Genomic DNA, 23,841 nt, shown 5'->3' with positions numbered 1-23,841 from the left:
TTTATGTCAACAGCGAACACATGTAGCTAAATATTCAGTGATCCAAAAGATTCAGTCAAGATAGGAAAAACAAACTGCTGCAATGTTGTATTGAGCTCAATAATTCTAGGGGTTTAGCAAAGGTGCGAAATCCTGCCTTAAAACATCCGCACGTTCACAAATCTCTTCCGTTTGAGAAGGATCAATGAATAAATAGCATTGCAGAACTAAATATGATTTTACAAAGTACTGACAATCACATTGTTTTGATGCATGATGCACATTTCTTGAAAGTAAATAAGCTGGGTCACGTGGCACATTGCCCCTATAAAAATGGGGGCCGTGCAACAAACTGCGCAGGCACACCTTAGCAGAAAACGCAGCCTTAAAAACATTTGTTTGAGCCTCATAGCCAAAGGCTGGAACAAGTACGGAACTATTTCCTCCTTTGGGTCAGAGCTTACATAGCATTAACCTAAGGAGATTTTGCTGAATAATTGCGGTATTATTCCTGTTTTTCTTCAATAAATTGTGAGATAGCACCCCTAACTCTACTCTCACATCTTATTCTATCCTATCTTGCAACATCGTGGCAATCATGAGGGTCTGACCAGCTATTGAGGGTTGTTTAAATAACTACTGGAATTTGCAGGCGGTTATGCCTTTCCCTGTTAATAGTCATGTGAGCGTGCAGTACAACCATGTCTTCTGACTCAAATCACTGGGGTTTTATATAGTAAATCTGGACCAAATATTGCTCTGAAGTTTCTCAATAGCTTTCAAACATTGAATAGACTATTTTTTCCCAAAGGCTTGCTGTATAGAAGATAATGGAAGGAAATTCAGGGACAATGAGATTGGGGCAGTTCCAAATCTCTTGCCACTAAAGGAAAGGTCCACTCCCTATACATAATCCAGGATATTGGGAATAACAATGGACCTAGCTAAAGGATCCTGCCTCTGATGCAATAGATTGAAAGGCAAACTTTAAAACTGAAGTCAAAAACAGAAAATGCTGGAAATATACAGCAGGTCAGAGAGCATCTGTGAAGGAAAAGGAACAGTTCTTATATCTTTAGTATCTCCCCCTCATCAGAAAGTTGCCTGCTTTAATATCTCATTCCATTAAGAGTTGACTGGATTAGACTGAGATTTCCAGATTGAGTTGGGTTTTTTTTGGTTACTTGAATCATGAGGCACGGTATCCTCCCTCGATCAGCATAGTTTTAAACCTCTAGCTGCAATTGAAAAACCTATTCTCCAAACACGGCTTAGGTTAGGGTACTAGGGATAACAGTGGATGTAGGAATTACACCCTAGCTAGCCTTGTTAGCCCCCCAGGATTGGCCTGCAGTCTCCAGGAATTAAAGGTTAATCTCAAGGACAGTGTGAGTGATCCTGATGAAAATCAGAGAAGCATTAAAATTAATTGTGTCTTTCTCGTTTTCTTTGTCTCTGTTTATTGGTTATAAAATTATTGGAAGTCGAAGGGAAAAAGGCTGTTTGACTGACAACCATGAATCATCCAGCTAGGTAATAAACTTGCTTTCCACTTGATGTGGGAAGGCAGTGTGCCATGAGAACGGATGTTTTGGTTGACTAATGGGGGGAGCATGAGGAAGGGTCAGTTAGAAGTAAGAGGTCATGTGATCAAACATCCAGGAACACATTCACCCAGAGTTGGAAACGCCGACTACAAATATGATGAAAGTACTTGGTGGGCAAAGGTTAAAGCTGGCTGTTCTAGCATCTCTTGCCAGTGATGACTGACTTGTTTAGGCCAAGATTTGTTTCAAAATCATGTGGACTGCTATATTTGGGATTGATTCCAGTATGTTTGAGCCTTGGTTCTAAGACTGGCTTATTAGTTATGCAGTCATATATGTTTAAGAAAATTGTTGAAGATTTTGGGACTATCATTTGTCCTGAGACATTTGAGGCAAGTATTTCCTGAATTGAAAAGAATAAATAAAATAAGAGGACGGGGTCTTCCATCCCAGGGCAGAAAACGGAATTGTGGATGGTTTCCGGGTCCTGAGGTTGCATCTGGGGGCAGGGAATGGTCATTCGTCCGGATTTTCGCAGATTGACATGGAGACAAGTTCCCTGTCCGATTCAGGGCCCTCAAACTGGAGGGCCTCTAGATCGGCCTGGTGCACTCGAGCACTGGCCTGCCGTCAGGTGCCTGCCTTCAGACGTTTAAACTGTTACCTGCCAGTGCGGAAACTGGGAAGCCAACTGGAAAATCCTAATCGGCTACCTGCCACATGAGGACAGGCAACAATGTCGGCCCTGACCAAGTTCAACAAACCCAGGATTTTCAGGCTCCGTCTGCCTCCATTCCTCCCCCTGGTAGGACTTGAAAGTCCTAGCCAAAGATTCAGAATAAGTAACTTTTTCTCCAGAAAGTTTGCATGAAGCCAAAACATAACTTGCTCATTTGAACTTCGGAACTTTGGAGACATATATATTTTTTAGCATATAGATTTGTATATTCCCTATAATGCCGCAGTCCAAACTACAAGAACACATTTTGCTAGGTCTTTTATGTCAATGTAAAACATCCACTAAATTATCCAGAAGGAGACATTCAGCATCAATCTAACACCAAATTGCCTCACTTGTTAATTACTGGAGAAGAGTGGCTCAAACATGATTTTCCTAAAGCAATTGACCTACGAGTAATCCAGGACTCCGAGGAAGTGATGCACCAACTGCAGGAACAGATATCATTCCAGGCACAGTAATCATTCTATGAATCTTGGAAAATAAATCTATTAATTTCCTTGGCAACATAGCAGTGCTGCTTATCAATAAGTACGATTAGTAATGCTTGTTGCGTCAGGGATTAGACTTTTAAAAAGATCCATGTTCAAACGATCCCAAAGCAAATTGTTTGCTCCTGGCTTCAGCTTCCTTTCAATTGTTAGGAATCAAGACTTGGGAGATTTGAAACTTGCTTAGTTGCTTCATATAGGCCTGTCCAGCCCAACAATACAAAGGATGCAGCAACTTCAAGGAAGGATATTCAATCTAGTCTCCACAGCAGTAGCATTTACGCAATTAAAGTGCACCTGGCAAAGCACTAAAATTGCATTACTGGCTTCTGCAGTCCATCTGCACTCTGCATAGATACAGATAACCAAAGATGTGAAAGGCTCCTGTCTCACTTCCTGTTGTTCCGGCTGCTTCAGGAGGAGTACAGCTAAGAGGGAAGCTAGGGGCAATTTTGGCCGAGAGTAAGCTCTGAAACATTACTTCAAAGAATTTAAGAATCTTGAAGTTCTTCGCTGGTGAACACTTACAAGTGCCTCATGGTGTGGTGTTGCTTCTTTGTGCATCAGGTAAGAAATGCAGAATGGTTTTGTTGCAATTTCAGTTGGGTAGCTGGAAATGTCATCAGTTAAGAAATTGAGCCTGCAAATAGAATGATGAAAGGCAAGTTGCATTATGTTAAGTACATCTCGAATTTTTTAAAAAATGTTTCCTCAAAGTAGTTGTACATTTTAAAAACTTATACTTACTATGATGCTGCAAGCTTTGAGAAATTAAAATACACGTTAATCAGCATTCTGGCTTTCTAAAGCTGCGGTGCACGTTGTTTGAATCACATACGAGGTTTGTGCAGCCTGCCGCTTGTTCATTCTTGGTGGGGTGTTCTACAGGTTGAGTGATGCTACAGTGTAAAAGTGAACCATGTATACTTTTAATATATTTAATGAATATATGTTGGCAAAGAGCAGTAGCAAATGGAGGAAATTGTTACAGATACTCTGAAATAAACTACAGTCTTCAATAGTACTTAGGCAGTGGTTTATGTTAGCTGAAAACAGGAACTCGTTTATTTGCAGCACCCTCTGTGGTTTAACTCTTTGAGTGGGGAGCTTGCTCGGTATCTGTATCTGTGCAGATAATACTTACAACTAAGCATTTGCGGTAGATTGATAATTTCTAACAGATTTTCTTGTAAAAGTAGCTGTTCTGTAAGACCCTATAGGCATTGTTCTGTCAGCTTTGGCCATATCAAGACGGTGATAAAATGGATAATTAAGCTCCAGTATAACATGGTGTATTGCTCTGGAACATCCAGTGGTGAGTATGTAGAAAATTAGAAGTGTTGCTGCAGGTCTGAGCGCCATATTTAAAGGGCACGCAGACAGCCATTCACTGGCTACAGACCAGGAGCTCTGGATTCTGCACCAACCAGAATGACAGAACAGACAACGTGTGACCACACACTATAGCAAAGTCTCCAAGCAGGTTCTCCTCCAGGCCATCCAGGAAAAGCAGGAGGTGCTGGTTCCCAGAGATGGCAGCAGGAGACTCTCCCATCTGACCACTGCAGCCTGGGTGGAGGTCACAGCGGAGGTTAGCAACCATGGGACCCACCAGAGAACCGGCCAGTAGTGCAGGAAGAGGATGAATGATTTGCTGCATTCTGCCAAAATAAGTGGCACTGTCTACTCACTGCAAAGTGACATTAATAAGGGCATCGGGTAAGTGTTTGCGTGCACAGGGGTGTCGGACAGGAGTTTGGGTTGCAGGACTGAGCAGCAGATGGGACATGTACACTGCCAAACACTTAGAACATAGAACATAGAACGATACAGCGCAGTACAGGCCCTTCGGCCCTCGATGTTGCACCGACTTGATGCTCTCTTCTATCAGTTAGAGGGCATCTGCTTGTTAATCACACTGGGGAGGCCTCAAGAGCTGGCATAGGCATGCTTGTACCCAAACTACTCATGCACCCATGTCCTTCTGTCTGGTTGCAGGACAAGAACAGACATGACCAGAGGGAGTAGGTCAAGACCGGAGGGGACATTTGAGTCCTTACCTCTTTCGAGAGTCAGGCAGTCAGCTAGCCATGGAGGGCCAGGATAATGCCTGTGCTGAAGGCGGGATAGGAAGCCCACAGGAAGTCAGTGAGGGTGCCTCCAGTTTTCAGATGTGTCAACAGAGTTACACGTTAATTAAGGAACCTGCTTAGGCATCCACTAAATTGTTATTTTCTCCATTCCTGGTATCAGCAAGAAAAGTGGGAAGCCCACGAGAGAGACCAGCCCAACACCACCACTGAGGATTATGTCTCCTCAGAGTGGAGATGCAGAGACAGGAAAGGGATCATCAGGTAGAGATGCCAGAGGCCATGCGCAGACTGGACTGAAAGCTGGAGGGGTCCATCCACCTTCTGTCTGTTGTGGCTCCGGCCTGCAAGCGGCGATCCTGGAGATCCAGGTCCAGTGTAACACAGTGGCTGCCAGATATGAAAATCGCTTATTGTCACAAGTAGCCTTCAAATGAAGTTACTGTGAAAAGATATAAATATGGACCTGCACTCTGTTGCTCTAGCCATGGGTACAGTTCAACAGCAGCTAGGCGGGAAGGGGGTCAGGGCACCTTGCCTTCTGTCCTTCATCCCAGAACGCTTCAAGAGTACCTTGCTACTCCACCTTTCCCCTGTCAATGACACCATCACCTCCAACAGGTCAGACTAAGGAAAGTGCACCTGCACCTGAGCAGGAGACCCTGAGCAGATCAGGGCCCTCTAGGCCTCAGGCCAGCAGAGGATGTCCGCCAAAGTCATCACACTCAACAGAGCATAGCAGTCAACAAACTGCCTTCACCTCAGCTGTAGATGTTGGGGCTGCACCTAAATGTAATAATCGAAAAAGAAAGATAAAGAGTTCAATTCATCTAATTGGGAAAAAAGTTCCAGAGCGAGTGCGTTTAGCCATGTGTTTCCCAGCACTCGCAGTGGCGAGAAACACATGATTATACAACGCGATGCGCATTGTATAAGGGGCCTCAGTGGGGAACATGCAGCTGAGGCCGCGCATAGCCCCATTTTGTACACTGGAGAGGTCCGCTCGCCGGAACGCCACAGTGCAGCGAGAGATAGGGACGCCATTTTTAAATCTTGCCCCTGTTTGTGGGGACCAGTGCTGAACGGTGCTCTTCTGAGGTCTCCCAGGCGAAGGTGATGAGTCCCAAAGCCTCAGGCACCTCGGGAATCTACACATTACAGTGAAACTAGCTGTCTCGCACTAATGTGCAGATTTGCAAAAAGGTGATCCCCGCCCACAATGGCCAGGATTTACATCGCAATGTCTCACGAGATTGAGTTAGATCTCGCGAGGCGTTGCGAGCCGGGTAAATCCCGGGAGCGGGGTCTTCCGGCTTTTATTGGCAATGCTGTGCCATGGCGAGCTGCTTTTCGGGTGCAGTGTGGCCATTGGATCGTGGCCAAAGTTTCAAAGGTGCACAGGTGGCATGGGTGTATAGCCATTGAATATACTTCTATAAATTGATGTTCATTTTATTGATGTTCATGCCTATGCCAGCTCTTGAGGCCTCCCCAGTGTGATTAACAAGCATCCTGGGCGGGATTCTCCCATCCCACGGCAGAGTGTCCACGCCATCGTAAACGCTGTCGCGTTTTACGACGGTGTTAACGGGTCACTCCCATGACTAATTCTGGCCCCTACAGGGGGCCAGCACGGTGCTGAAGCGGTTCGCGCCGCTCCAGCTGCAGATTCCAGCGCGAACTGTGGGCCGCGGAATTGGCGCCAACGAGAACATGCTCAGTGACACTGGCCTCCTTCAATGCGCCGGCCCCGACACAACATGGTGCAGGACTACAGGGGCCAGCGCGTAGGAAAGGAGGCCCCCAGCCACAGGGGCCGGACGGCTGTGCGAGTGGCAAGGAACACTCTAGATGCAGTCTCATGGTTTAAAGAGTGAAGCTCTACACAGTATTTTTAACCCCCCACTTTGTAGCGCGATATTGTGCTGGGAACGCACAATTATGTTTCCAGACGCACTGTTGTGAATACCAAACATTTGAACTTCATCTTTAGGGAGGCCTATTGTCTGCTCAATTGTGCAACTTGGGGAGGCATGTGTAGCGTTGTACCTCTCCTCAGCAGTACTCTGTAAAAGTCGAACTGGTGTCAGCAGCCAAGTCTTCTAGGAGTAACCCTTTTACCCAAGGAGCCAGACCGACAATTGCTGAGGTCCTTCAAAAACATGTGGCCCTTTGGAGTGGGTCAGAATGTTGGCATCGTAAGAGCTCCCAGGGAACCAAGCACAAACATGCTTCTGTGACCACATATTAGCTGCACATTCAAGGAGTGGAAACCTTTTCTATTCAAGGCCACATATGTACAATCAAAAGCCCTTTGCACTTGTGGGAAACCTGCATTTGCTGAAAAGCCTTGACACTCTTGCAGCCAGGTTTACATATCCAGATAGAATTGGAAAAATTGGTGCGCTCTCCTGAACAGGGCATCTGTCACATCCTGGATGTACATGTGTTTTGCTAACTGGGAGAATCCTCACAGGTCCCTTGGAGCCCTAGAAGGAATCACCGGCAAAGATCATAGATCATAGAATTTACAGTGCAGAAGGAGGCCACTCGGCCCATCGAGTCTGCACCGGCCCTTGGAAAGAGCACCCTACCCGAGGTCAACACCTCCACCGTATCCCCATAACACAGTAACCCCACCCAACACTGACGGCAATTTTTGGACACTAAGGACAATTTATCATGGCCAATCCACCTAACCTGCACATCTCTGGACAATGGTGACCTTTAATGCCACCGGCTTGGGATTGCCTCCCTATTCCTTGTGGCCACAAGGCTGATGTGAGCAACCGCATTCTGGGACACCCTAATGATAATAACCCTTCCACCCTTAGCCTGCATCTTGTATCCAGTCTCTGTTGTGCCCCTCCCCGCTGGCCTTGCCTCCCCAGACCAGCTTTTGCACAGCTTGGCCAACAGCACCTGATCTCAATCAAGAGGCTGACATTGATGAGCGGTCCCCCTGTGGCGCTAACAATTATACTCAAAGCCGAGAGACTAGTACAATAGAGGCTTTATTGCTGTACGATGTTGTCCCTCCATCTGCAACAGTAGACTAAGGGTCTGAGCAGCTCTCATACATTTATACATAAGCTCCCTGTGGGCGGAGCTAGCCGGCAGGGGCTGACCGGAGGAACCTGTATTACAGGTACAGGCATACATCCCCCTACTGCAGTACACATAACTACAGTGGTTATCTCACCACATTCACCCCCTGTAAAAAATGAGTCCGGCGGGGGTGACATGTAACTCTAATACAAAGGATGCTATTTACAAGAGGGTCCAACAAGGAAAATCAAGAGTCCATCCGGTTAGCAGGTTACAGGTTCAGCCGAATCGGTGGTCAGACGTTCCGCTGTGATCGGCGTAGCTGTGGTGGTGACGTCGGCACAGGTGGTGATGGCCCCTATGGTGCAGGTGCTGGCGGTGTTGGTGCTGGCTGCTGGCGGGATGACTCCGAGAGCAAGCCGAAATCTTCCGTGTCCTCCAGGGTGGGCAGGGGGATGAGGGATGGACCTGATGGGGACGAATAGGGGGGCGCTGGGGTTGGCGCAGGAAGGGGTGTGGGCATGGGATCGGCACCTGAGGGAGCCAGGTCCCGGAGCGAGACTGTGTCCTGGCGGCCGTCGGGGAACTCCATGTAGGCATACTGAGGGTTGGCGTGGAGAAGGCGTACTTTGTCCACCAGGGGTTCCGCCTTGTGGTGCCGTACATGCCTACGGAGAAGGACTGGGCCCGGAGTCGTGAGCCAAGTCGGGAGCGACACTCCGGATGTGGACTTCCTAGGGAAGGCAAAAACACGTTCATGGGGTGTACTGTTAGTTGCGGTGCACAGTAGCGACCGAATGGAATGGAGCGCGTCAGGGAGGACCTGCTGCCAGCGAATGGCTGGGAGGTTCCTGGACCGTAGGGCCAGCTGGACGGCCCTCCATACCGTCCCGTTCTCTCTCTCTACCTGCCCGTTTCCCCGGGGGTTGTAGCTAGTCGTCCTGCTGGAGGCGATACCCCTGCTGAGCAGGAACTGACGCAGCTCATCGCTCATGAATGAGGATCCCCTGTCACTGTGGATATAGTCGGGGAAACCGAACAGGGCGAAAATGGAATCCAGGGCCTTGATGACGGTGGCAGACGTCATATCTGGGCATGGGATGACAAAGGGGAACCTAGAAAATTCATTGACCACACTAAGGATGTAGGTGTTGCGGTCGGTGGAGGGAAGGGGCCCTTTGAAGTCCACGCTGAGGCGTTCAAAGGGGCGGGATGCTTTCACCAGGCGCGCGCGATCTGGCCGGTAGAAGTGCGGCTTGCACTCCGCACAGATCTGGCAGTCTCTGGTGACTGTCCGTACTTCCTCGACGGAGTAGGGCAGATTGCGGGCTTTGATCAGATGGTACAAGCGAGTGACCCCCGGATGGCAAAGGCTGTCGTGCAAGGCACGGAGCTGGTTCACTTGTGCACTGGCACATGTACCTCGGGAGAGGGCGTCTGGGGGCTCGTTGAGCTTGCCGGGGCGATACAAGATCTCGTAGTTAAAGGTGGAGAGCTCGATTCTCCACCGCAAGATTTTGTCATTCTTGATCTTGCCCCGCTGCGTGTTGTTGAACATGAAGGCTACCGACCGTTGGTCAGTGAGGAGAGTGAATCTCCTGCCGGCCAGGTAATGCCTCCATTGCCGCACCGCTTCAACGATTGCCTGGGCTTCCTTTTCGACAGAGGAATGCCGAATTTCGGAGGCGTGGAGGGTGCGTGAAAAGAATGCCACGGGTCTGCTGGCCTGATTCAGCGTGGCGGCAAGGGCGACATCTGAAGCGTCGCTCTCTACTTGGAAAGGCAGAGTCTCGTCTACGGCGTGCATCCCTGCCCTGGCTATGTCAGATCGAATGCAGGCGAAGGCCTGTTGTGCCTCGGCCGAGAGGGGAAAATGTGTGGACTGGATAAGTGGCCGGGCCTTGTCTGCGTATTGCGGGACCCACTGGGCGTAATAAGAGAAAAACCCAAGGCAGCGTTTGAGGGCCTTGGGGCAGTGGGGAATTGGGAGCTCCATGAGGGGGCGCATGCGGTCGGGATCGGGCCCCAGTAGTCCGTTTTGGACTACGTGGCCAAGGATGGCTAAGCGGTCTGTGCGGAACACGCATTTCTCCTTGTTGTACGTGAGATTAAGGAGAGATGCGGTGTGGAGGAATTTATAAAGGTTGGCATCATGGTCCTGCTGGTCATGGCCGCAGATGGTGACATTGTCGAGGTACGGGAAGGTGGCCTGCAATCCGTACCGGTCAACCATTCGGTCCATTTCTCGCTGAAAGACCGAGACCCCATTCGTGACGCCGAAGGGAACCCTCAGAAATTGGTACAGACGACCGTCCGCCTCGAAGGCAGTGTAGGGACGGTCCGATTTACGGATAGGGAGCTGGTGGTAGGCGGATTTCAGGTCAATAGTAGAGAAGACCCGGTACTGTGCAATCTGATTGACCATATCAGAAATGCGGGGGAGGGGGTACGCGTCGAGCTGCGTGTACCGGTTGATGGTCTGGCTGTAGTCCACGACCATCCTGTGCTTCTCCCCGGTCTTAACCACTACCACCTGGGCTCTCCAAGGGCTGTTGCTGGCCTCGATGATACCCTCCCGAAGCAGCCGCTGGACTTCGGACCTGATGAAGGCCTTGTCCTGGGTGCTGTACCGTCTGCTCCTGGTGGCGACGGGCTTGCAATCCACAGTCAGATTAGCAAAGAGGGAGGGGGGCTCGACCTTGAGGGTCGTGAGGCCGCAAACGGTGAGGGGAGGTAGGGGTCCACCGAATTTGAGGGTGAGGCTCTGGAGATTGCACTGGAAATCCAGGCCTAGTAAGAGTGAAGTGCAGAGGTCGGGGAGAATGTACAGACGGAAACGGTCGAATTCCACACCCTGTACAGTGAGTTTAACCAGGCAGAAACCCCGGATCGGGACAGAGTGGGAACCGGAGGCAAGGGAGATCTGCCGGTCGGCGGGATGGATCGCAAGGGAATAGCGCCTTACCGTGTCCGGGTGGATGAAGCTCTCGGTGCTCCCGGAGTCGATGAGGCAGGAGATCACATGGCCGTTGACCAGCACCGATGTGGAAGAGGGTGCCAGGTTGCGAGGACGGGACTGGTCGAGCGTAACGGAGGCGAGCAGTGGTTGGTCGGCGGTTGAGTCAGATGAGTCCGACGAGGAGCGGTAGCGACCCGTGTCCCGTGATGGCGGCCCCTGGAGACGAGATGGCGGCATCCGCAGTACCTGTGGGTAAAATGGCGGCGTCCATGGAGCGCACGTTATGGGGTCGGAACAAAATGGCGGCGCCCATGGAACGCACATGGCTGTGGTGGATGAAGATGGCGGCGCCCATGGGGCGCACGTGGCGGGGGCGGCAAAAGATGGCGGCGCCCACTGATCGCACGTGGGGTCGGGGGAAGCGGACGGCGGGGCCCATTGAGGGAGCGGCTGAGGCGTGGGGACCGGCGGCGCGATAGCGGCGACCGTCCGGGACTGACACACCGCTGCAAAGTGGCCTTTCTTGCCACAAGCTTTGCAGGTCGCTGTGCGGGCCGGGCAGCGTTGGCGAGGGTGCTTCTGTTGGCCGCAGAAGTAACAGTGGGGACCCCCAGGGGGTGCGGTGCGGCGGGCAGCGCAGGCATAGTGCGCAGGGGCGGCTGCTGGGGGGGCCGTTTGCGGGGTCCACGAGGGGTAGGACGGATGGGCCTGGGGAGCCGTTTGCGGGGTCCACGAGGGGTAGGACGGGTGGGCCGAGTGGCTAGCGGAGTAAGTGTGCGCACTACGGGAGGCGGCCATCATGGAGAGCGCCAGGGCCTTTGCGGCCGCGAGGTCGGGGGCGACCCCTTCCAGCAGTCGTTGCCGGATGGGGTCCGATGCAATGCCTGTAACGAAGGCATCGCGCATGAGTAAATCAGAATGTTCCGTGGCTGTGATGGCCCGGCAGTCGCAGTCTCGTACCAGAGGTATAAGGGCCCTCCAGAAGTCCTCAATCGACTCACCCGGCTGCTGGACGCGAGTAGAAAGTTGATGCCTCGCAAACAGGGTGTTCGCTGATGGTGCATAGTTCTCCTTGAGCAGTTCCATAGCTGCGGTGTAGTCGGTCGCATCTCGAATGAGCGGAAAGACGCTGGAGCTAAGTCTGGAGTACAGGAGTTGCTTTTTCTGAGCCTCCGTCGGGGGAGGGTCTGCTGAAGAGATGTAGGCCTCGAAGACTGCGAGCCAGTGATCAAAGTCTTTTCTGGCGTGAGGCGAATGCGGATCCAGCTGCAGACGGTCAGGCTTGACTCTGATGTCCATGGTGACTGGGAAATCGTACAGCAATAAATTGTGGCGCTAACAATTATACTCAAAGCCGAGAGACTTGTACAATAGAGGCTTTATTGCTGTACGATGTTGTCCCTCCATCTGCAACAGTAGACTAAGGGTCTGAGCAGCTCTCATACATTTATACATAAGCTCCCTGTGGGCGGAGCTAGCCGGCAGGGGCTGACCGGAGGAACCTGTATTACAGGTACAGGCATACATCCCCCTACTGCAGTACACATAACTACAGTGGTTATCTCACCACACCCCCAAGAAGGCCAATGTTATATTACTGAGTTTAAGTAACATATGCCATTACTAATTGTAGATGATGTTGATGAACACTCGAGTCTTTGAAGTAAACTGAAAGAATTTATTAAGTAACGATAAAACTAATAAATGAGTTTGACACTCCACTGAACCAACTCTAGCAATAAAGTAAGGATAAATAACTGTACAAACTGTATCTAAGCCACACTTGGTGTCTAGGCCGTGATCTTACTGCTGCTATCTTGTAAATCCTGCATGGAAAAGAGAGCTAGAGCTTCTGGGAGTTCAGTTATATAGTGGGTTTTGTAATGCCTTCTAGTCGTAGTGTTACAGCTAGGTGTTGTGATGAACCATTTAGTTATATATCTGTCTACATATCATTACATCCCCCCCCCCTTTGTTTTTACATTTCTTGCTTGGTAACAAGTAAAAATTGATAGTGAGATTAAAGGTAAGAAAATGATATGTACACAGCAAATATGTTCAACAAAATGTTCATAAATTCAGTCTTTTAGGTCGTCTTCTTGTTCTTGATGACCTTCTTAGAAATTGCGGTGGAGACATCGATGTTTTGATAGTTGTGTGTGAATCACAACTAGTAGAGTTGTTGGTTCTGGTGTCCTGAAATATTTCTTCACAAAATGGAACTTGAGGAAAAAACAATTGTGGGAGTATGATTTTCTGAAGTGCCCTTCGATTTCTACGAATGATGTTGCCATCAGAAGTTTTGAGAATGTATGATCTGGGTGCGGCTTGTCTAATGATGACAGCTAGAGCAGACCAACCTCCGTCAGGAATTTTGGTTCCAATGGTATCTTCTGGAGATAGTGATCCCAGAGTGGTTGCATGTTGTAGTAGTGTGTTTGAGCATTACGAAACTGTTTCATCTTCTGTATTACTGGCAGATGATCTGGATTAGGTAGTTGCAGAGCCAGAAGTGTTGTTCTCAGATCCCTGTTCATCAGAAGTTGAGCCGGTGACATGCCAGTCGATAATGGAGTAGCATGATATGAAGTGCTAGGTGAATGTCAGATGTTGAATCCGAGACTTTGTTGATTAGCTGTTTGACTATGTGGACCCCCTTTTCAATTTTGCCGTTGGACTGTGGGTAGTATGGACTAGAGGTGATGTGCTTAAAGTTGTAGCGTTTTGCAAATTCAGTCCAGTCTTGACTGTGAAAGCACGGTCTGTTGTCAGTCATACCAGTGTTCGGTATGCCATGATGAGAGAAAGCTTCTTTGCATGCTCTGATCATGGTCTTTGAGGTGAGGTGTCCTTACATTGCGCTGTTTAGAACTGTCTGTGCACATTTGTACCTGAGACTCAATGTGTTGGATTATCTCTAGTGGTTCACTTGACGAAGTGACTGAACCAGTCAATGGGTCTGCAATGGTTGGATCTTTACCAGGCGTATATACAAGATTGAAATCATATCTCCGAAGTTTGAGTAGTATTCTTTGTAATCGAGGAGTCATGTCATTTAGATTCTTTTGAATGATAAGCACCAGCGGTCTATGATCCGTTTCAACGGTGAATGTTGGCAGGCGTAAACGTAATCATGGAATTTTAAGATACCCATGAGGAGACCAAAACATTCCTTTTCAATTTGAGGGTACCGAGACTCTGTCGGTGTCATTGCACATGATGCATATGCTACTGGAACCCATGACAAGGTGTCGTCTTTCTGTAACAACACTGCTCCAATTCCATCCTGACTTGCGTCAGTCGAAATCTTGGTTTCACGATCTAGATCAAAGAATGCTAAGACAAGTGCAGTTGTGAGTTTCACCTTTAACTCCAACCACTCTTTCTGATGTTCTGTCGTCCACTCAAACGAGGTTGATTTTTTGATTAAATTCCTTAGAGATGTTGTGTGGTTGGCCAGATTTGGGATAAATTTGCCTAAAAAATTCACCACTCCAAGGAAGCGAAGAACTGCTTTCTTGTCCTCAGGGACTTTCATGGCTTCAATGGCTTTTATCTTGTCTGTGTCCGGTTTTACACCATGTTCTGATATCTGGTCACCCAGGAATTTGAGCGTGAACCTTCCAAAGCTACATTTGGATTTGTTTAGCTTGAGGCCATGCTTGTGTATGGGTTTGAAGACTCTCTGCAGTCGACACATGTTCCTCTGGAGTCGAAGACCAGATGATAATATCATCCACATAGACACGAACTCTGTCTATTCCTTCCATCATCTGTTCCATGATGCAGTGGAATATTTCAGACGCTGGAATGATTCCAAAAGGCATTCGATTGTCGCAAAATCTGCCAAAAGATGTATTGAGGGTGCAGATCTTCCTACTGGATTCTTCTTGTTGTATTTGCCAGAATCCTTGAGATTCATCTAACTTTGTGAAGATGCGCGTGTGTGCCATCTCGCTTGTAATTTCTTCCCTTTTTAGGATCGGGTAGTGTTCCTGCATTACATTCTTGTTTAGGTCCTTTGGGTCTATGCAGATTCTTAAATCACCCGAAGGCTTTTTTGCGCACACCATTGAACTGACCCAGTCAGGTGGTTCAATTACTTTGGAGATAATGCCTTTTTTCTTAGATTTGTTCGCTCTGATTTTAACCGTTCCCTCAGTGGTGCAGGGACTCTCCTTGGTGGTTGAACTACAGGTTTTGCATCAGCACACCGCAAAATTTTGTACTCAAATGGAAGTGCGCCCATTCCGCTGAAGGCATCTGGATATTGATCCAGTATTCCTTCAATTCTGCTCTGAAGAGCTTCATGAGACTACGTCAGTGTGTAAATGCTTTGAATAAGGTTCAATTGCTTGCAGGCTTTCGCACCTAAGACCAACGACTTGTCTGATCGGATAATCTCAAATCTCAGGCTTGTCTCTGTGTTTGTTGGACACTACTCTATGGCATGACTCCAATGACGAGATTGCGTTGCCATTGTGGTCTTGAAGTTTGCAGGCAGCTGGAAGGAATTTGGGAGCTTGTTTGAGCTTCGAGAAGTCGAGCTTCGAAAGCAGGTTAGTGGTGGGACCGGTGCCCAGCTTGAATTTAATCGGGCATCTGTTGACATCCAACATTTTGTTCCATTCAGCTTCGGAATCAATGGCATGGATTGATTTCACTTGCGATGTATTCTCTGTGGAGTTTTCAAACTTTTCACTAATTCCCTCTTGGAATGTTTTATCCAGGCAATAATCTTCAGGATATGTTGCACTATCTTGATCAGACTCATCTGTTTTACATTGTACACTGCCAATGTTACTCTTCCTGAAGTTCTGTTTGTGAGTTTTAACTTGGAGTGCAGATCTGCAGTGTGCAGCATCGTGATTCAGTCTCCCACATTGGAGGCATTGTTTGCCTTTTGCAGGGCATTTCTTTCGGAATTGGGCGGTCCCACACCTCATGCACGCTATTGCGTTAATGTCATTTCCAAAACGTCAACCACTCACTTCAAAGTTGTGCGAGAAGTGAAGCTCACCAGGTGCATGCAGTCGTAAATGTGAATATGCTAATTCCTCACTGATGGAGAATTTAATTCTTGCGGCCGGCCTTTAAATGAGTACGCTTGACTTGCTAATGAATGCAAAAAGGTTTCCCGACATTCCTTGTGGGGTAGCTCACCCCACTTGGTCTCGAGGACACAATTGCTCAAGTTCATCCCTTCGTCAGGAAATTGATTCTTGGCCTTACGCCAAATTAAGTTCCCGTGCCTGCCAAACGTCCCGCTGCTGGTGGGATTGGGATATTCAGCCCCTTGGTTTAATGACAACTTGTGTTGCAATCACATTTGGACCTCAATTTGTTGTCAGATGCTTTAGTAATGCTGAAGCTACAAGGGTCTGAGTAAGCCTATTAGTTTATCTGTTTAACAACAACAGAAATTCCCCTCATTGCAGTGCTGCGTTATTCCTCTTGCCCTGAGATTAGTATTTTGTACTGCTTCTGTGCTAATACCCAGACTGAATCTGGTAGGCTCCCAATTTGCACCCTCCCTCTAAAATTATAGGATAAGGGTAAAATACTGCAGATGTGGGAAATAGGAAATAAAAACAGAGAATGCTGGAAGGACCCAGCACATCAGGCAGCATCTGTGAAGAGAGGGACAGGGCTGACTTTCCAGGTTCACAGCCTCTCTTGTCTTGATGAAAGGTTGTTGACCGGAGGTTGACTCGGTTTCTCCCACCACTGATACAACCTGCCCTTTTAGAATGATAGGTATGGAATTCCCTGAAACATTACGCTGCAACAATGACACAAATGTGGTGTAAATGTGATCTGCAGCACAAAAGATCAGAATTTTCAGGCGCAAGCAACTTTCACATGCTTTCACACCACAATAGTGTCCAGTCCTCCTTAACATAACTCTGTCTCCCATGCACCAAAATTGTAGAACATGGGTAATAAGAACATAAGATCTAGGGGCAGGAGTAGGCCATCTGGTCCCTCGGGCCTGCTCCGTCATTCAATGAGATCATGGCTGATCTTTTGTGGACTCAGCTCCACTTTCCGGCCCGAACACCATAACCCTTAATCCCTTTATTCTTCAAAAAACTATCTCTCTCTACCTTAAAAGCATTTAATGAAGGAGCCTCAACTGTTTCACTGGGCAAGGAATTCCATAGATTCACAACCCTTTGGGTGAAGAAGTTCCTCCTAAACTCAGTCCTAAATCTACTTCCCCTTATTTTGAGGCTATGTCCCGTAGTTCTGTTTTCACCCGCCAGTGGAAACAACCTGCCCGCATCTATCCTATCTATTCCCTTCATAATTTTGTATGTTTCTATAAGATCCCCCCCTCATCGTTCTAAATTCCAACAAGTACAGTCCCAGTCTACTCAACCTCTCCTCGTAATCCAACCCCTTCAGCTCTGGGATTAACCTAGTGAATCTCCTCTGCACACCCTCCAGCGCCAGTATGTCCTTTCTCAGTTAAGGAGATCAAAACTGAACACAATACTCCAGGTGTGGCCTCACTAACACGTTATACAATTGCAGCATAACCTCCCTAGTCTTAAACTCCATCCCTCTGGCAATGAAGGACAAAATTCCATTTGCCTTCTTAATCACCTGTTGCACCTGTAAACCATCTTTTTGCGACTCATGCACTAGCACACACAGGTGTCTCTGCACAGCAGCATGTTTTAATATTTTATCATTTAAATAATAATCCCTTTTGCTGTTATTCCTACCAAAATGGATAACCTCACATTTGTCACATTGTATTCCATCTGCCAGACCGTAGCCCATTCACTTAACCTATCCAAATCCCTCTGCAGACTTCCAGTATCCCCTGCACTTTTTGCTTTACCACTCATCTTAGTGTCGGCTGCAAACTTGGACACATTGCCCTTGGTCCCAACTCCAAATTATCTATGTAAATTGTGAACAATTGTGGGCCCAACACTGATCCCTGAGGGACACCACTAGCTACTGATTGCCAACCAGTGAAACACCCATTAATCCCCACTCTTTGCTTTCTATTAATTAACCAATCCTCTATCCATGCTACTACTTTACCCTTAATGCCATGCATCTTTATCTTACGCAGCAACCTTTTGTGTGGCACCTTGTCAAAGGCTTTCTGGAAATCCAGATATACCACATCCATTGGCTCCCCATTATCTACTGCACTGGTAATGTTCTCAAAAAATTCCACTAAATTAGTTAGGCACGACCTGCCCTTTATGAACCCATGCTGCGTCTGCCCAATGGGACAATTTCCATCCAGATGCCTCGCTATTTCTTCCTTGATGATAGATTCCAGCATCTTCCCTACTACCAAAGTTAAGCTGACTGGCCTATAATTACCCGCTTTCTGCCTACCTCCTTTTTTAAACAGTGGTGTCACGTTTGCCAATTTCCAATCTGCCGTGACCACCCCAGACTCTAGTGAATTTTGGTAAATTATCACTAGTGCATTTGCAATTTCCCTAGCCATCTCTTTTAGCACTCTGGGATGCATTCCATCAGGGCCAGGATACTTGTCTACCTTTAGCCCCATTAGCTTACCCATCACTACCTCCTTAGTGATAACAATCATCTCAAGGTCCTCACCTGTCATAGCCTCACTTCTATCAGTCACTGGCAGGTTATTTGTGTCTTCCACTGTGAAGACCGACCCAAAAATCCTGTTCAGTTCCTCAGCCATTTCCTCATCTCCCATTATTAAATCTCCCTTCTCATCCTCTAAAGGACCAAAATTTACCTTAGCCACTCTTTTTTGTTTTATATATTTGTAGAAACTTTTACTATGTGTTTTTATATTCTGAGCAAGTTTACTCTCATAATCTATCTTACTCTTCTTTATAGCTTTTTTAGTAGCTTTCTGTTGCCCCCTAAATATTTCCCAGTCCTCTAGTCTCCCACTAATCTTTGCCACTTTGTATGCTTTTTCCTTCAATTTGATACTCTCCCTTATTTCCTTAGATATCCACGGTCGATTTTCCCTCTTTCTACCGTCCTTCCTTTTTCTTGGTAAAAACCTTTGCTGAGCACTGTGAAAAATCGCTTGGAAGGTTCTCCACTGTTCTTTAACTGTTTCACCATAAAGTCTTTGCTCCCAGTCTACCTTAGCTAGCTCTAGTGTTTGATTTTACCTTCTCACCTTGCATCTTTATTTTAAATTCCATCATATTGTGATCGCTCCTTCCGAGAGGATCCCTAACTATGAGATCATTAATCAATCCTGTCTCATTACACAGGACCAGATCTAGGACCGCTTTTTCCCTCGTAGGTTCCATTACATACTGTTCTAGGAAACTATCGCGGATACATTCTATAAACTCCTCCTCGAGGCTGCCTTGACCGACCTGGTTAAACCAATCGACATGTAGATTAAAATCCCCCATGATAACTGCTGTACCATTTCTACATGCATCAGTTATTTCTTTGTTTATTGCCTGCCCCAGCATAATGTTACTATTTGGTGGCCTATAGACTACTCCTGTCAGTGACTTTTTCGCCTTACTATTCTTGATTTCCACCCAAATGGATTCAACCTTATCCTCCATAGCACCAATGTCATCCCTTACTATTGCCCGGATGTCATCCTTAAATAACAGAGCTACACCACCTCCCTTAACATCCACTCTGTCCTTCCGAATAGTTTGTTACCCGTGGATATTTAACTCCCAGTCTTGACCATCCTTTAACCATGTTTCAGTAATGGCCACTAAATTATAGTCATTCACGATGATTTGCGCCATCAACTCATTTACCTTATTCCGAATACTACGAGCATTCAGGTAAAGTACACTTATGTTGGCTTTTATACCTCTGTTTTGAATCTTAACACCTCGATCAGTAACCTCTCCTGAGTTATATTTCCTCTTAACTTTTCTTCTAATTTTCCTTTTCGTTGAAGCCATATCTTCATGTAACAACCTGCCTCATCGCTTACCAATAATGTTTTTACATCCCGTTTTATTCCTTTTAGTATTACTTGGCCTATTCACTGAGCTTCCCTCAGTCACTGTACCTTGTACTGTTGCCCTTTTTGATTTTTGACTATTGCTTCTCTGCCTTACACTTTCCCCCTTACTGCCTTTTGTTTCTGCCCCTGTTTTACTACCTTCCGATTTCCTGCATTGGTTCCCATCCCCCTGCCACATTAGTTTAAACCCTCCCCAACATAGTAATGGTCGATGGCTGCCCTTGCAATTAGATAGTTGTTTCATGTGGTTTTCCACAGGGCTCGTTGTTGGGACCCTTACTGTTTGTGTTACATATTAACGATTTGGACGTGAACATGGGGAACATGATTGGGAAATTTGCAGATGACACAAAGATTGGCCAAGTGTAGAGGATAGCTATAATCTTGAAAATGATATAGATGGGTTGGTGGAGTGGGCGATAAAGTGGCAGATGGAATTTAACACAGAGAAGCGTGAGGTCATGCATTTGGGGAGGTTGAATAGTTGCATGGAGTACACAATAAATGGGAATATACTAAGGGGGTAGATGAAGTGCGAGATCTTGGCCTACAAGTACACAGGTCCCTAAATACAGCAATTCAAGTAGACAAGGTTGTTAAGGAAGTATATGGAATGGTCTCCTTCATTGGCAGAGGTACAGAATGTAAAAGTAAGGATATAATGTTAGAATTGTACAAAACACTGGTGAGACCACAACTGGAATACTGGAATGTTGTGTGCAATTCTGGTCACCACATTATAGGAAGGACATTATTGCTCTGGAGAGAGTGCAGAGAAGGTTTCCAAGAATGTTGCCAGGGCTAGAAAAGTGTGGCTATGAGGAGAGATTGGATAGGTTGGGGTTATTTTCCTTGGAACAAAGAAGGCTGAGGAGTGACTTCATTGAGGCATACAAAATTATGAGGGGAAGAGATAGGATGGACAGGATAAAATTGTTTCCCTTGGTGGAGAATTCTAGAACCAGGGGACATGGATTCAGATACGTGGCAGAAGTTTTAGGAAAAACATGAGGAAAAACTTTTTTATGCAGAGGGTAGTGGGAGTCTGGAATTCGCTGCCCCGAGTTGGTAGTGGAGGCAGAGATCCTGGGCGAGATTCTCCGACCCTCCGCGCAGGAATCACACCCGGCGCCGGGGCGGAGAATAGCCATTCATGCCAGAAATCCAGCGTGACAGCGCTTCCCCGGACCCGCCAGTCCTGCGCGCGCGGTCGACGTGGCGCAGGTTGGGGGCCATTGGAACAGGCCCCCGCATCAATTCTCCGCGGTTGACCAGCCAAACTCCCACCAGCGTGGTTTACATGTGTTACCACCCAACAGGAGCTGGGATCCGCGACCGCAGTGGTGGTCCTGGTGGGGATAGGGGGGTATCTGACTCCTGGGGGAGGCCTTAGCGATGGCCAAGCCATTGGGAGTCACCGATTGGCGGGCCATTGCGATCTGGGAGGGACCTACCTTCCTCCGTGCGGGCATGCTGTGTGGCTCCGCCATGTCGGCAGCGCCTCGCCGAGGTGGGTTGCCGCGTGCATGCGCGGTCCCGCATGCGGCCGCCGTTCGCATGCCGCCCGTGCAGTCTGGCTAGCAGGGTCCCGCTGGCAGCAAGAGCTGCGGGACGCACGCCGAGGCTCTGGTAGCCCCCTGGAAAATGGGGAATCACCCCGGACCTTCGAGGAAAAAGTCCGGAGTGATTCTCGGCTGTTTTCAGGTGGGCATGGGGACTAAGTCCCCTGAAGGGAGAATCCCGTCCCCTAAATTCTTTTTAAAAGTACCTGGATTTGCACCCAAAGTGCTCTAAGCTACAGGGCGATGGACCGGGTGGAGGAAGGTGGGATTAGAAAGGGCACCTGGGTGTCCTTGGGCTGGCATGGACAAGTTGGGATGAATGGCCTCCTTCTGTTCTGTAACTTTTCTATGGTTCTATGGGGTCTCCAGCAGTTATTTGTTTTTTAAGATAAATTTAGAGTACCCAATTCTTTTTTTTTCCCAATTAAGGGGCAATTTAGCGTGGCCGATTCACCAACCCTGCACATCTTTTTGGGTTGTGGGAGTGAGACCCACACAGACACTGGGAGAATGTGCAAACTCCACATGGGCAGTAACCCGGAGCCGGGATCAAACCCGGGTCCTCGGCGCCGTGAGGCAGCAGTGCTAACCACTGCAGCACCGAGCTGCCCGAGTCTCCAGCATCTATGCCCATTTTGAACAGACGGTATATTTCTGCCTAAGAATTGAAGTGCGGCCGGAACCAGAGTCATATCCGTGAGCTTTATAGTGCTTTCTGAGCATTTTTGGCTTACATTCTATTTTGAACATCTTTGATTCAGTTTTATGGCATTAGAATGCTTACATTAAAAATTGAAAAGCTTCCATGATTACTTTCTATAAAATGTTCTGTGCATAATCTGCATGAATTACATAAAATAGCAGAGGAAATACAGCACAATAACAAGCCATTCAGCCCAACCAGTCCATGTCAGCGTTTAAGCTTCAATCTTGTCTCTCTCCATCTTTCCTCGTATAATTCTATCAGAATAACCCTTTATTCCCTTCTCCTTCGCATGCTTATCGAACTTTCTTTTATATACATGTATCCTGTTCACTTCAATGGGTAGTGAGGATCCCATTCTCAGCACTAATTGGGTAAAGAAGATTCTTCTGAATTCCTTGTTTGATTTTTGTTTTTGTTTTGGTGACTATCTTACACTGACACCCTGTGGTTATGTTCCTACCTAGAAGTGAAAATATTGCTTGTGTGTCTACTCCAACAAAAGACCTTTATTAGGTCAAACCTTAACCGTCTCTTTTTAAGGGAAAAGGAGGGCCAGTTTGTCAGTCCTTTCCCGATAGGCATATTGAGACTTCTCTGGTATCATCCTTGTAAATCTTGCACGCTCTCCAGTGCCTCAATATCTATATTTAATATAGAACATGACAACCAGAATTTTACACCATATTCCAGGTGTGGTCTAACTGAGACTCAACACAGGTTTTATACATAACTTCCTTATTTTTCAATTCTGTGCCTCTGGAAATATTGCTGAAATGAGATCATTCCAGCAATCGGTGAATAATCCTGATCCTTGCCAGACACAAAATACATTAGTACGCTGGGATCCATTCTCTGCAAACAAAAGGAATATGTTCAAGCCCCTTTGAATTACTCTCAGGTTTGTGGAGCCTATTGTTCCCCGTTGCTTTATCTGTAGCAATGCCTCAGCCAATCTGATTTGACGTAGCAATGAATCAGGACCCTCTTCTCCTGCAGTAGAAATTGTTGTGATCATTTGAAATTTGTCATTCACTGATGAGTGCAAGATGAAAAGCTTCAGCAACATGTCTCTCTTGTTAGCAATACTCAAGTTCTGTACTACCTAATCACAGCCTGTAGAAATAAACTCTAGTGTTTTGTTTGTCTTTTAATTTTAAGCCTTGTTAATTTCTATATTTGTACTCTCAGATTCCTTTGTTCATTACCCTGTTTAGAGTCTTATTTTCTAAATAATATGCCATCTCCTTTTTCTTGCCAATAAGCAATACCTCAAATGTATCTATATTGAAATTCATTTGTCCATTCTGCAAGTTAATATTGTCTTGTCATTTATTGCAGTCCTCCTCAGTATTGACTGTTCTGCACCCAATCCCACATTGGTGTCATCTGCAAATTTGGAAACTGTGCTATTGATTCCAAAATTTAAACCATTGATATAAATTGTGAATAAAAGTGACCCTGGCATTGGTCTTTGTAGAACACTACTTCTCAACTTCTGCCACCCTACATAACTTTACTTTATCCCCACTCTTTGTTTTCTACCTTGAATGGATCAGCTATCCTTTCTGCTACTTGGCAATGCCTTCCCAGTCTCTGACCTTATTCATTAGTCTATTATGTTGTATTTTATTGAAGGCCTTTTGAAAATATAGATAAATTACATCTACTACATTTCCCTCGTCTACTCTCAATGTTACTTTTTCAGAAAAAAAATCAACCATGTTTGTCAAAGAAGACTTTCCTTTT

At 47.0% G+C, this 23,841-nt stretch overlaps 1 protein-coding gene across 2 annotated transcripts in view; it reads left to right on the top strand.

Annotated features, from left to right (window-relative positions):
• Positions 1 to 23,841, top strand: part of arhgef3 (Rho guanine nucleotide exchange factor (GEF) 3) — a 402,557-nt gene that overhangs the window by 200,918 nt on the left and 177,798 nt on the right. Inside the window, exon 1 of one of the 2 annotated variants that reach the window (XM_038812817.1) lies at positions 3,181 to 3,323. The exons of the other annotated variant lie outside the window; for it this stretch is intronic. Within the exon in view, the coding sequence (XP_038668745.1) occupies positions 3,294 to 3,323 (30 nt within the window). The 5' untranslated portion in view covers positions 3,181 to 3,293. Of the gene's footprint in view, positions 1 to 3,180; positions 3,324 to 23,841 lie in introns of those variants that run through there. 2 annotated transcript variants of the gene reach the window in all.

Source organism: Scyliorhinus canicula, chromosome 11 (genome assembly GCF_902713615.1).
Source record: "Scyliorhinus canicula chromosome 11, sScyCan1.1, whole genome shotgun sequence".
Taxonomy (NCBI): Eukaryota; Metazoa; Chordata; class Chondrichthyes; order Carcharhiniformes; family Scyliorhinidae; genus Scyliorhinus; species Scyliorhinus canicula.
The sequence above is the reverse complement of the archived record's forward strand: the minus strand, read 5'-3'. Positions and strand labels throughout refer to the sequence as shown.